General features: G+C 47.3%; 1 protein-coding gene and 1 long non-coding RNA gene across 2 annotated transcripts in view; one reads left to right on the forward strand and one right to left on the reverse strand.

Annotated features, from left to right (window-relative positions):
* LOC129628061 (uncharacterized) overlaps positions 1-4148 on the reverse strand; it is a 58990-nt gene extending 54842 nt beyond the window's left edge. Inside the window, exons 1-2 of the long non-coding RNA XR_008702714.1 lie at positions 4055-4148; positions 77-192 (exon numbers count right to left, since the gene is read on the reverse strand). This is a non-coding gene — a long non-coding RNA (uncharacterized LOC129628061). The remainder of the gene's footprint in view (positions 1-76; positions 193-4054) is intronic.
* A 4780-nt stretch (positions 4149-8928) lies between these two features.
* UBASH3B (ubiquitin associated and SH3 domain containing B) overlaps positions 8929-12639 on the forward strand; it is a 153029-nt gene continuing 149318 nt past the window's right edge. The window contains exon 1 of the mRNA XM_055548426.1: positions 8929-9389. Within this exon, the coding sequence (XP_055404401.1) occupies positions 9229-9389 (161 nt within the window). The 5' untranslated portion in view covers positions 8929-9228. The remainder of the gene's footprint in view (positions 9390-12639) is intronic.

The raw sequence follows: 12639 nt of genomic DNA on the forward strand, positions 1-12639 counted from the left end.
AAAGATATATATGTATGTATAACTGAATCACTTTGCTGTACACCTCTAAGTAATACAACATTGTAAATCAACTAACTTAAGATAAAAATGTTTCAAAGGGACTTCCCTGATGGTCCACTGGTTAAGACTTCTCCTTCCAATATAAGGGGCACAATTTCCATCCCTGGTTGGGGAGCTAAGATCCCACACGTCCTATGACCAACAAACAAACAAAACATAAAACAGAAGCAATATTGTAACAAATTCAATAAAGACTAACAAATTCAGTAAAGAGTGAAAAAATTCTTTAAAAAAATTTTTTTTCAAAAAAACAGCTAAAAATTTCTTTAAAAATATTCTTTATGATATTTAAAGATTCACTAAGGCTTCCCTTGTGGCTCAGCTCGTAAAGAATCCTCCTGCAATGCAGGAGACTTGGGTTCGATCCCTGGATTTGGAAAAACCCCTGGAGAAGGGAAAGGCTACCCACTCCAGTATTCTGACCTGGAGAGTTCCATGGACTGTATAGTCCATGGGGTTGCAAAGAGTTGGACACGACTGAGTGACTTGCGCTTTCACTTTCACAGATTCAATAAAATTATATGAAAAGAAAAAGAAGGGAATGATGAACATAGAATATAGGATGAAGCCACCTAGAGTACGGGAAGGCAAGGAATAGGCTGGTTGGAGTAGAGTGCGGTCATTTGGTAAGATATTAGTTACTGTCAAGGTCCTAACTTTTGTTTCAGGTGAAAGTTTTGTGGGTGCTTATGGATAGGATCACCAACTCAACGCACATGAGTTTGAGCAAGCTCTGGGAGTTGGTGATGGACAGCAAAGCCTGGCGTGCTGCAGCCCATGGGGACGCAGAGTCGGACACGACTGAGTGACTGAACTGAACTGAACTGATTGTATTATTAAAAATGAACTGATTACATAAGTAGCTAGGTGGCTAAAATTGAGCCACATACGGACCATGGATTATGGTTAATCTAATTCTACAGTCCTAAATTCTAAAGAAACAAAGAAACTGCACAAATGTCATGAGAATAGGAAGGTGAATAGGACACAGGGATAAAGAGTTTCATTAAGGCTTCAGCAAGCATGTGTCACTTTGTTTGGTACATTCATATTCACAACTCACTTAATTATCACAAAACCCTATGAACTATGTCTTGTTATTTCCATTTTAAAGATGAGAAAACAGAGGTAAATTATCTTACATTCCCAAACCTTAACTCAATCCTAGAAGGGAAAGTGTCATAAAATATAGCTAAACACTTTCTAGGGTGGCTGGGGAGATGATGGGTCAGGCAACTGGGTGGGGAGACAGCAACTGGCACTTTTAATATTTTAATTTCCAGAATGAAGATGGAAGAAATAGCTAACTGGCCAGAGTATTATTCTAGTGATGGCCTGGCATTACAAAACTTCCCCTCTTTGTATAGGTCATAAGTTATTTATGTTGACATTATGTATTATGCATGATTTGGAAATACATCTAACATCAATGTACACGGCCTCACAAAGATTCATTAAAATGCATTCTACGAAGTTTTAAACTTCCATTTTTAAACAGAAATATCCAAAAATTGTATCTTGTAATCCCTGAAACCATTCTGAATTTTTAAATGGTAAAAATTATTTTTCCAAGTATTTCGGTCCATGGCTGCTGTTTCCACTTTTTTAGGGCTTGGAGGTTATTTTCGCTTGTTTTGTTGTTGTTGTTGTTGTTGTTTCCACATACCTAGGTTTTTATAGCTAATTAATTTTATTCTATTTTTTATAAATAAAATTTCCCCTTTATGTTTCCTGTGTGAGTTGCTCAGTCTTGTCCGACTCCTTACAACCCCATGGACTGTAACCCACCAAGCTCCTCTGTCCATGGATTCTCCAGGCAAGAATACTGGAATGGGTTGCTGTTTCCTTCTCCAGGGGATCTTCCTGACCCACATCTCCTGCATTGCTGCCAGATTCTTAACCACTGAGCCACCAGGGAAACCTGTACATTCGTATGTTGCCTATACATTTCTTTTTTTGGATGGCCCACATGGCATGAAGAACTTCCCCAGCCAGGGTTTGAACCCATGCCCCCTGCAATGGCAGTGTCAAGCCTTAACCACTGGACCACCAGGGAAGTCCTGTACATTTCCTTTTGTATACAAAAAGAGAAGTTGTGTGCGAAGAGGAATAAGCCTTTTTTTAAGCTTGTACTGTTTATTTCCTAACACTCCTATTGTCACGCGGCAAGTCAGGGACACAGAGCCTTCAGCAGTGACATTTGGGATGAGGCCTATCCAAGGAGGAAGCACAGACAATGGAGTATCTCCTACGAGGATTCCAAAATAGACCCACTGGGATTATTGTTCAGAGATGGATGAAAAGAAATGAAAATAGACTCCCTGTGCTTTCTCTTCCTTTTGCAATTGAGGGAGAGATCTTAATTTTTTCAACATATGAGAAAAATGCAAGATTTTTGTTGGGTTTAGAGTGATGCTCCAAATTTTGTTTCAGTCTTACTTTTCCCCACCATATAACATGGCTTCGTAGATTCAACAACCCATCAATAATTGTGCAAGCATAAGCACTGTGCCAAGTCCTATGGGCAAATTCAAGACTGAAGTGGTCACAATCTCCAGGTCCTTCGAGCTACTGTAACTGTGCTTTGGGACACAGGCTGCCGTCTATGGGGTTGCATAGAGTCGGACACAACTGAAGCGACTCAGCAGCAGCAGCAGCAGCAGAAGTGATATGACTCTTTTAAATTTAAATTTTATTTTTTATTAAGATATAATTAACATATAGTATACATTTAAGGTATACAAACATTGATTTGATACATTTATATTGCAATATGATATCCACCGCAGCAGTCTACCAAGTCACACGACTATTATTTCCTCTAGTGGTGGAAATAATGTGACCTTTTCTTTCTTTTTTATTGAAGCGTAGTTGATTTACAATATCATGTTAGTTTCACATGTACAGCACAGTGATTCATCCATACATATATATTTATATATATATATCTTGCTTTTGATACTCTTTTCTCATAGGTTATCACAGTGTATTGAGTAGAGTTCCTTGTGCTATACAGCAGGTCCTTGTTGTTCACTGTTTTATATATAGTAGTGTATGTATGTTAACCCCAACCTCCTAGTTTATTCTTTCCCCCTCCCCATTTCCCTTTTGGTAACATAAGTTTGTTTTCTATGTCTGTGCAGTAAAGCATCTGCCTACAATGCAGGAGACCCAGGTTCAATCCCTGGGTCAGGAAAGATCTCCTGGAGAAGGAAACGGCAACCCACTCCAGTATTCTTGCCTGGAAAATCCCATGGACGGAGGAGCCTGTTAGGCTACAGTCCATGGGGTTGCAAAGAGTCAGACATGACTGAGCGACTTGACTTTCACTTTCACTTTCTATGTCTGTGAGTCTCTATTTTGTAAATAAGTTCATTTGTATCATTTTTTTCAATTCCACATATAAGTGATATCCTATGATACAACAGCTTGACTTTTTAAAGTCTGTTTCACCTTAACATTCGACCTGTGTGGACCTTTCTCCTTTGCCCTCACCCCATTCCTCGCCTGTCCCTCCCTTCCCAGCTACCTTGGGCCCCCTGCCCCCCTGGCCCCTACTCACCAATCCCACTCCATTTCCCTCTGCTTTCTCTCCTGTTAAATTATGGTCTCTCAGAACTAAATTGGGCATTAAAGATCATCTAGTTCAGTCTTTTCCAAAATGTTTTTTGATCCTGTAAACCATCTTCCTATAGAAAACCTTACATAAAACCCCCAAGACATACAACTGATCAAATGTACCCAATTCAAAAAGAGGAAGGGAGGAGAGGACACCATGCTTTGCCCACCCTGACTTTCAGTTGATAACACCATCCTCCTCCCACAAGAGTCCCTGAGGGTCCCTGGGCAAAGTCCTGGGAACCCCCAGCTTAAGTGAAGCCCTCATTTGGCAGATGAGGAAGCTAAGGACCAGAGAGGGGCAGAGAAAATATCTAAGTTACAGCCTGACTCCCAGTTCTGGAACCTTTCTCTGGTGCTTCTTTTCTTTCCTTACCAGATAGTCTCAAAATCTTCTGATCATGAAGAATCCCCTTGACCTCAAGGAGCCAGTGGCATCCCAGTGATTCAACATCCCAACTCTGGGAACTGGAGACATTCTGCAGACTTTACTGCCTGTGCTTGAAGGGATCACGTGATCTTTTCTCAAGGGCAGAGAGAAGCAGAAGGGAAAGACACAGGACTCGCTTTCAGAAATTATGAGCACAGTTATTAATAACTGGGCCCATCCTTATGGCCATGTCAGAAGGGGTGCCACACCAAGAACAGAAGGGTTTATGGGGACTTACCTGGAGGTCCGGGCCTTCCCAGGTGGCACCAGCGGCAAAGAACCTGCCTGCCAATGCAGGAGAGGAAAGAGACGTGGGTTTGATCCCTGGGTTAGGAAGATCCCCTGGAGGAGGGCATGGCAACCCACTCCAGTATTCTTGCCTGGAGAATCCATGGACAGAGGAGCCTGGCAGGCTACAGTCCATAGAGTTGCACAGCCAGACACGACTGAAGTGACTTAGCACGTACACACATACCTGGAGGTTCAGTGGTTAACACTCACGGCTTTCGCTGCACAGGGCCTGGGTTCGATCCCTGGTTGCGGAACTAAGATCCCACAAGCCACGCGGCATGACTTAGAAAAAAAAAAGAAAGAGGTTTGTGGCTCAGGGTGGATTCTGACTCGACCCGTGGATACAGGGGAAATTGACAGCTTGCTTCCCTTCTGAAGGAGCTTGAAGCTGATGTGTCAGCTTCCTCACCGTGCGAGGGCCCTTCCCACCCTCCCACTGCTGTCAGATACCTTGTCTAATGAATAGTCATTCCTCTTCTCTTTGTGATATAACAACATGGACTTTTATAAAGCTTTCCCTAGCTTTTCAAAGTCAATACAATTGAAGCACAATGCATCTTAATTGGCAGCACCGTATTCTGTGCAGAACTGAGGACAGCCGTCTTAAATAAAATGATGGCTGGCCCCTGGCTGAAGGGTGAGGTTGTGGGATGGAGATGTCGGTAAAAGTGCCCCAAACGCAACTGTCCGCGTCTAAGACGCCTGGTTTTCCACAGTGCTTTTCCCAGGCTACCTAAAACTATTTTTATACCCATCATTTCCTCTCACAGTTTGCCTAGAGGAGGGAGAAAAACAGTTCAATTTTTTGAGAGGAAACAGAGATCCACAATTCTGTGTCAAGGGACAGAGGAGTGAAACTGAGTCTCCATAAAACCAAGCCCTTACTAAGCAGTAGTAGCAGTGTTAGTCGCTCAGTCGTGTCCGACTCTTTGCGACCCCAGACCCCAGACCCCTGGACTGTAGCCTGCCAGCTTCCTCTGTCCATGGGATTCTCCAGGCAAGAGTACTGGAGTGGGTTGCCATTGCCTCCTCCATCCCTTACCAAGTTTACTACTAATTTCTCTATACAAAACTTTATTCCCTTTCTCGCCCCTCCAACCTCACTCTTGGGCTAACTGAACCCTAGTCAACCAGAGTCAGATGACTAAAATTGCTGTTATTGATAACATCGATGTTGATAAAATTGCTGTTGTATCATTAGATACCATCATTAACAAACAAACTTGGGTTTCTCCAGGGCAAGATGAGCTAACAAGCCCCCCTCCCCCAAGCCATGGACCACTTGGCCAGAGAATTGTAAAACAGAGACATCCTGACTCCAAGAAATGCCACAGAAATGTCACAGGATGATGATTAAGCCCAGTCTTTTTGTTCTTAAAAAAACAAAAACAAAAAGCTCTAACTCAAAGATCAAATTGGAGTGGATCTGGGGCTTATCTCCCACTCCCTTGCTTGGCACCTTGCAATAAACTCTATACACTAAGTCCCCTACATATGAACCTCCAAGTTGAGAACTTTCAAAGATGCGAATGTATGTACATTCACAAGTCCAATCATGTAAGTTAGTTCATGTGTCTGGCGTACGTGGTCCCGTGTGTGTCCTTTATAAGTGGTTGTGCTTTTGTGTACTTTACCATACAGTACTGTATAGAGTACACTAGTACAGCATATTTCAAACCCAGGATGTCCAGAAGCAAGAATAAGAGCAGCAAGGATGTAGCTGGTACTGCTAAGAAGCGCCAACTGTCGTACCACTGTACTTTTCAAGGTAGTGAACTGTAAGATTAAAATTATTTTGCCTTTGGTGTTTGTTTTTATGTATTATTTGTATGAGAAATATTATAACCCTATCACACAGTACAGTACTACATAGCCAATTGTGTTCGTTGGGTACCTAGGCTAACCTTATTGACTTATGAACAAATTGGACTTACTCTTGGGACAGAACTCTTTCGTATGTCAGGGACTTATTACACTTTCCTTTACCACAACCCAGTGTCAGTAGAATGGCTTGGCTACACATTTAGTGAGGCGACTCAAATTCAGCTTGGTAACAGGAGGAGTCAAAAGTGTTATTATTTGAACATGTTATTTTACTGGTTGGCATCTCTTCATCATCGTCATAACGGCAGTGATTGTATGGACAAATTTTAAGAGTTCAAATCACTTACCGGCCATGTGATCTTGGACAAGATTCTTGCTCTCTGTCTGCTTCAACATCTTCGTTTTGTAAAGTGGCCAATGATAATATGGTGGTACCTACTTTATTGTCTTATCAAGGGATTAATAAGTTATTTGTGTAAGAAGCTAAGAACAGCATCAATGTGTAGTGAATTTTCAGCAAATTTCAGTTATTTATGTAGTATCGATGCTTACGGTTTATAAACTGCTTCCACACGACAGTATTGCGTGATTAGGTTTCAGATCATTTAACTCTCAATCCAAGATTTTGGAAGAAGTTCAGAATATCAGGTAAGATCCAGTGCCCTTTACCAAATGCATCCCAAGGAGGCTAGTCCACTAGATACAGTTTCCCCAGCCCAGTTTTGTCTCTTTGCTCTGTGCCCAGGAGAGACCCTCTGCATGGCTTCGGGACACTTCTGCTTAGGCAGAGGCCTCCACCCAGGAAGTACGAACTTTTTCCTCATCCCTTACACAATAGCAGATGGAACTATGCACCTTGTTGCTTAAGCCCCAGTAGTCCTTATCTTCCCACTTCCAAACACTGCTGGATATTTTTTAGAAAACTATATTCTGGGCTAAGAGAATTAAGCTGTGTCATTTCCCCTGGTAAAACCCTTAGATGCTTTAGAAAGCAATATTAAAAAGCTGCTCCTTGAGAGCTGGTCATCAGCCCTTCCCCCACGCTCCAGGCAGGGGAAGGAACTGACATTTTTGGAGAGCCCAGCCCTGTGTAAGGCTAGCTACTACGATGCATACAGATAAGGACCTGGGGCTGTAGAGGGCAGAAACAACTTGTCCAAGACACCAAAAGCTCTGGCTCTGACGTGTCATCTGTACCATCTTCCTCAACCTCTCTGGGCTGTTTTCTTGTATGTAAACTGGGATAATAATTATACACACACCATAGGGTCATAAAAATTAAATGAGTTAATTCATTTATCATTCTGAACACAGTGGTTGACACATACAAGAGCCTAATAAACAAATGTTAGGTGGTAATATAATCATCACCTGAAAAAGAGCAACTATCACCGACTTGATGGACATGAGTTTGGGTGAACTCCGGGGGTGATGGACAGGGAGGCCTGGCGTGCTGCAGTTCATGGGGTCGCAAAGAGTCGGATACGACTGACAGACTCAACTGAACTGAATTGAGGGTTACTCTGTGCCTTTTCCATTACACCGAGCAGGGTCCCCCTAGCTAACTGAGGACCATAAATGTGTCTCTGAATGAAACAGCTTTAATATCCCCAAGCCAAGTTCATGGGGGCTGGTCATCAGCTCTCCCCACAGCTTCACAACTTGAGAGCTGGTCATCAGCCCTCCCCCCACGTTTTAATATCCCCAAGACCAGCTCTCCTGAGGGCTGATGACCAGCTCACAAGTTGTGGAGGTGTGGGGAGAGAGGGGTTGCTAGGACTTCCACCTTCTTTGAGGTAGGAGTAGTTTGGGCAAACCTATGATGCAACTTACTTGTCACCGCTGAGCAGTGATGAAGCAGTCTTTCTTTGAATGCTTTTACTGAGAGGGTACTCATTTGCTATTGAAAATCAACCCATTCAGCACCGAACACCTCTTAAAATTACAAAGTGTTCTTTCTCAGTTCCTGCTCCCCCACCCTCCTCCACATCCCACTTCCTTCCTCACCACCTTCTTCCTCCTTTCATCTTCCCCTTCCTCTTCTTTCTCCAGTTTTCTCCCTCCCTTGTAGCTCAAATGGTTAAGAATCTGCCTGCAACGTGGGAGGCCTTGGTTCGATCCCTGGGTTGGGAAAATAGCCTGGAAAAGGAAATGGCAACCCACTTTAGTATTCTTGTCTGGGAAATCCCATGGTCCATCATGGGGAATACAGGTCTTCAGCGTGATTCCTTGGCCAGCTGATGGGAACTTGGTCTCCAGTTGCCATTAACAATCCTCCGGGTCTTGCACGGTCTCTGGGAAGCAAAACCTTTTATCTGGATGCTATGGCTTGGCCTTCTGGTCCATTCATGTCGTCCATCAGTTTGCCCAATTTCCACTAATAACCCCATCTAGAACCACAGGAAACTTGAAATGGGTTGATCTGGTGTCTTGAAGCCCCGCTGGCTCCGGATGGAAGCCATGGAGAAGCTGGAGCGCTGAAGTGACTCTCCGGAACCAGTGTACACACAGGCAGTGCTGGTTCCAATTCTCTGCCCAGAAGCACCTGGACTTGTACAGCCTGCGCCCAGCCGGGAGCAGTCACGGGCCGCGCTGCCGCTTTAAGAGAGGGGCGGGGCCCGGGTACAGGCGAGGCAGAGCCGGCCCACAAAGCTCCTTTTCCTTTTTGATCCATTCAAAAATTACTCATTGCAAATTCCCGGACTGCTGGGAGCGGAGAAGGAAGGGGGCGGAGGAGAGAGGGCTGCTGCGGGCGCCGAGCAGGGGGCACCCGGGGCCCGAGTGGCGGCCGGCCGGCCGGGCAGAAAGCGGCTCGCAGTTTTGGCTCCGGTGGCCTCACCAGGAAGCGTCAGTCTCGACACCAGGGAACCTCCGAGCGCCGCCTGCGCCTCCGCCTGCGCCCGGCTCCGGATCCCCGAGCCCCTCTCCCCTGCCCCGGGCCGGCCCTCCGCCCTCCTGGGCCCTCCGGCTCGGGTGCCTTCCCGGGCGATGGCTGGCCGCTGAGCATGGCTCAGTACGGCCACCCCAGCCCGCTCGGCATGGCTGCGAGAGAGGAGCTGTACAGCAAAGTCACCCCGCGGAGGAACCGCCAGCAGCGCCCCGGGACCATCAAGCATGGATCGGCGCTGGACGTGCTGCTGTCCATGGGGTTCCCCAGAGCCCGCGCGTAAGTGGCCGAGCTCGCTGCCCCGGCGACCCCTCCCGCCCCACGCGGCCAGCCCTCGGCTTCGCTCCGGCTCGCCTCCCATACCCGGCGGGAGGCGCGCTCCCCGCTGCCCACGACCTGTTGGGGGCAGGCTGGGCGCGCGGGCGGCCCGGGACTCGGCTTCTCCGGCACCAGGGTGCAGGGGAGGGCGCTGCGCCCGAGCGCTGGGCCAGGGGCTGGCTGGGCATGCCTACGATGAGGCGTGTCCCAGTGCGCGGGACGCCTACGGGCGAGGGCACCAGGTTCGAGTCCACGGGACTGTGGCAGGCGCCAGGCCTCCGCGGGTGTTGCTAAGCCGTTCTCTCCCCGGGCTCCCTGAGGTCTCCAGCGCCGAGTCCCCGAGGGAGGCGGGGCCCCACAGAGGCTTCGGGCACCCTCTGGATCCCGAACGCCGGCCTGGCTGGAGGATCCACTGCTGACTGGGAGAGGGCAGGGACGGACGGCGGGGCCAGGAGCCCGGCGCTCCCACCGCTGCAGCTTTCGGCTCCGGATGTCGTTCTGGGTTCTGTCTCCCTCCAGAGTAGGAGCAGCGGGAGCGTAGGGGTTGCTGCGTGTTCATTGATGGGGAGGTTGGAATGAGAAGGGGAAGCAGTGCCCCCAGGGGACCTGGGTTCTCGTCAGTGGTGACGGCAGCGCAGGAATCTGTGGGTGCCTGAGAGTAAGGGGGTGGGAGGGGGTGCGTCCTCTCTCATCCCTTTTCCTCCTGGAGGGTGGGGTAGGGCAGAGCTGAGAGCGCGCAGGTGGCGCCCCGGCAGCCTGCTGGTAAGAGGCCTGGTCGCCAGGACAAGGTGGCAGTGGCCCTAGGAGTTTTCGGAGGCTGGCCACCCAAGTCTGGACCTCTGCCTGGAAGGAAGCCAAGGCCGGGTGGCCAGGTCCTTCTTCCCCCTTTATTCCTCGCATGCAGATTTCTTAGGCCCGGACACAAGGCCTGGGATCCTTGCTTCTTTGAATGACATCACCAGCACAGGGAGTTAGGCAAACTTTATCAGAAAGGGCCAACTTGATTAAAGTGGTTTTTTTTTCCTTCTTTTTTTTTTTTTCTTTCACATGATAGCTCTAGGTTTCCCTTACTTGGCCTCTGGGCAAACCTTCATTCTTTACTGACTTGGCTGTAATCTCTTATCAAAGCTTATTCCTGATTTTATCATTCCACCTAACCTGCTGGGACAGGTTGGTGTACCCTATGGTCGGAGGCCATAAAATGGACTTACAGTTCTGCCTCACACTGACTTCCAATCACTGGGGCTCCAGTTCCTGATGCCAGAGTTACAGGGAGGAGATGCGCTGAGCTCTGCAGGGGTGTGCCAGGCTTGGAAACTGCAAGTCAGGTCCTCCTGTGTGATGGATGTGCATAGCTGTCCTTAAGAAGGGGAGACAGGGGTTGGAAATCTGTGGATCGAAGGTGCACAATTAGAACAGCCCCCAGCATTTGCTTTTTCTAAAATGAGGCCAGCATTCAGGACCTAAATTGCTTAATTAAGGGAAGAAATACTTAACTGAGTTCTTCAGACTGTCACGTTCGCTCTCCGAAGTGGTTTAATAGGACATATTCCTTCCTGCACTGATGGGTCTTTCCTACGTAGATGAGTCCAAGAGGCCTCATCTACGTCCTGATAGATTAGGATGATGGTTTAATTTTGGCTTGTTCAATCCTTGAGATCTCGTACAACTAGCATTTGTTGGTGGTGGTGTTTAGTCGCTAAGTCGTTTCTGACTATTGTCGCCCCCATGGATTGAGCCCTCCAGGCTCTTCTGTCCGTGGGATTTCCTAGGCAAGAATACCGGAGTGGGTTGCCACGCCCTCCTCCAGGGGATCCTCCTTCATCCAGGGGTTGAACCTGCATCTGTGTCTCCTGCATCGGCACTCGGATTTGTTCCTGCCAAGCCACCTGAGAAGGCAACTAGCCTTTACTTTGTGGTGTTCTAATCACTTCATATTTATTATCCATTTTATCCTCTCAGCAGCCCAGTGAGAAGGATAATTATGTGGCCCTTTAATGAACTGGGAAAGCTGTTTTTTAGAGAGGTCACATAACTTGCTTAGGCTTACCACCATGAGCAGTGAATCTGGGATTCATGCTCAGAGCAGGCATGTGTCTGCTCATCCCAGGCCTCAGAGCCAGGACCAGGATGTAGTGAATTAAAGTGGATAAAGTACTTGGAGTGGTGATGCCTGGTATGTAGGGAGTGATCTTTAAGTGTTCCTTCGTAGCTTAGTCGGTAAAGAGTCTGACTGCAACGCAGGAGACCTGAGTTCGATCCCTTGGTTGGGAAGATCCCCTGCAGAAGTAAATGGCAACCCGCTCTGGTATTCTGGCCTGGAGAATTCCATGGACAGAGGAGCCTAGCAGGCTACTATCTGTGGGGTTGCAAGAGTCGGACACGACTGAGCGACTAAGCGTGCGACTGAGAGTGCACTGTATTAGCTTTTGTGGCTGTTGTAGCCAATTACCACACTCTGGGTGGTTTAAAGAAAAAAAAAAAAAAAACAGAAATTTATCCTCTCACAGTTTTGGAGGAGGCCAGAAGGCTTAAATAAGCATCTCTGGGCTGAACTCAAGGTGTTGGCAGGACTGTGCCCCCTCCGGAGCTTCTAAGGAGAAGCTGTCCCTTGCCTCTGTAGCTCCTGGTCTGCCAGCATTGTCTGGCTTGTGGCAGCATTCCTCCCGTCTCTGCCTCTGTGGCCACAGTGCTTTCCTTTCTTTCCCTGTCAAATCTCCCTCTGCCTCTTTCCCATAAAGACTCTGTGATTGCATTTAGAGCCTCCCCAGATAATTCAGGATAATCTTCCCCGTTTCAAGATCCTTAACTTAATCTTATCAGCAAAACCCTTTTTTAACCATAAAGTAATATGCACAGGTTCCAAGAATGAGGGCATGAAAATTTTGGGAGGAGCCCCTATTCAGCCTATCAGAGCTACTGTTATTACTAACATCCCCTCTCTTTACTGAAAAGGTGACAGAGTGGGTCATGATGAAACATCCTGGGGAGGGAGGTGGGTTTACCATTCCGTCTCCTCAAATGCTCTGTCTCGGGGGTCAGAGCCCTTGGCGATCACGTGATCTAGTCCACTTCCTTCCTGGGCTGACATCTCTTATACTTAAGCCCAGGGAGGCTGATGTGGTCAGCCTTCCTCATAATAACTTAATCAGGTCAGTAAGAAGAGGGTCTTTCCCCCGGGCCATCTGAGATTCCAGAGAGCAGACTTGGA

Source organism: Bubalus kerabau, chromosome 15, assembly GCF_029407905.1.
Source record: "Bubalus kerabau isolate K-KA32 ecotype Philippines breed swamp buffalo chromosome 15, PCC_UOA_SB_1v2, whole genome shotgun sequence".
NCBI lineage: Eukaryota > Metazoa > Chordata > Mammalia > Artiodactyla > Bovidae > Bubalus > Bubalus kerabau.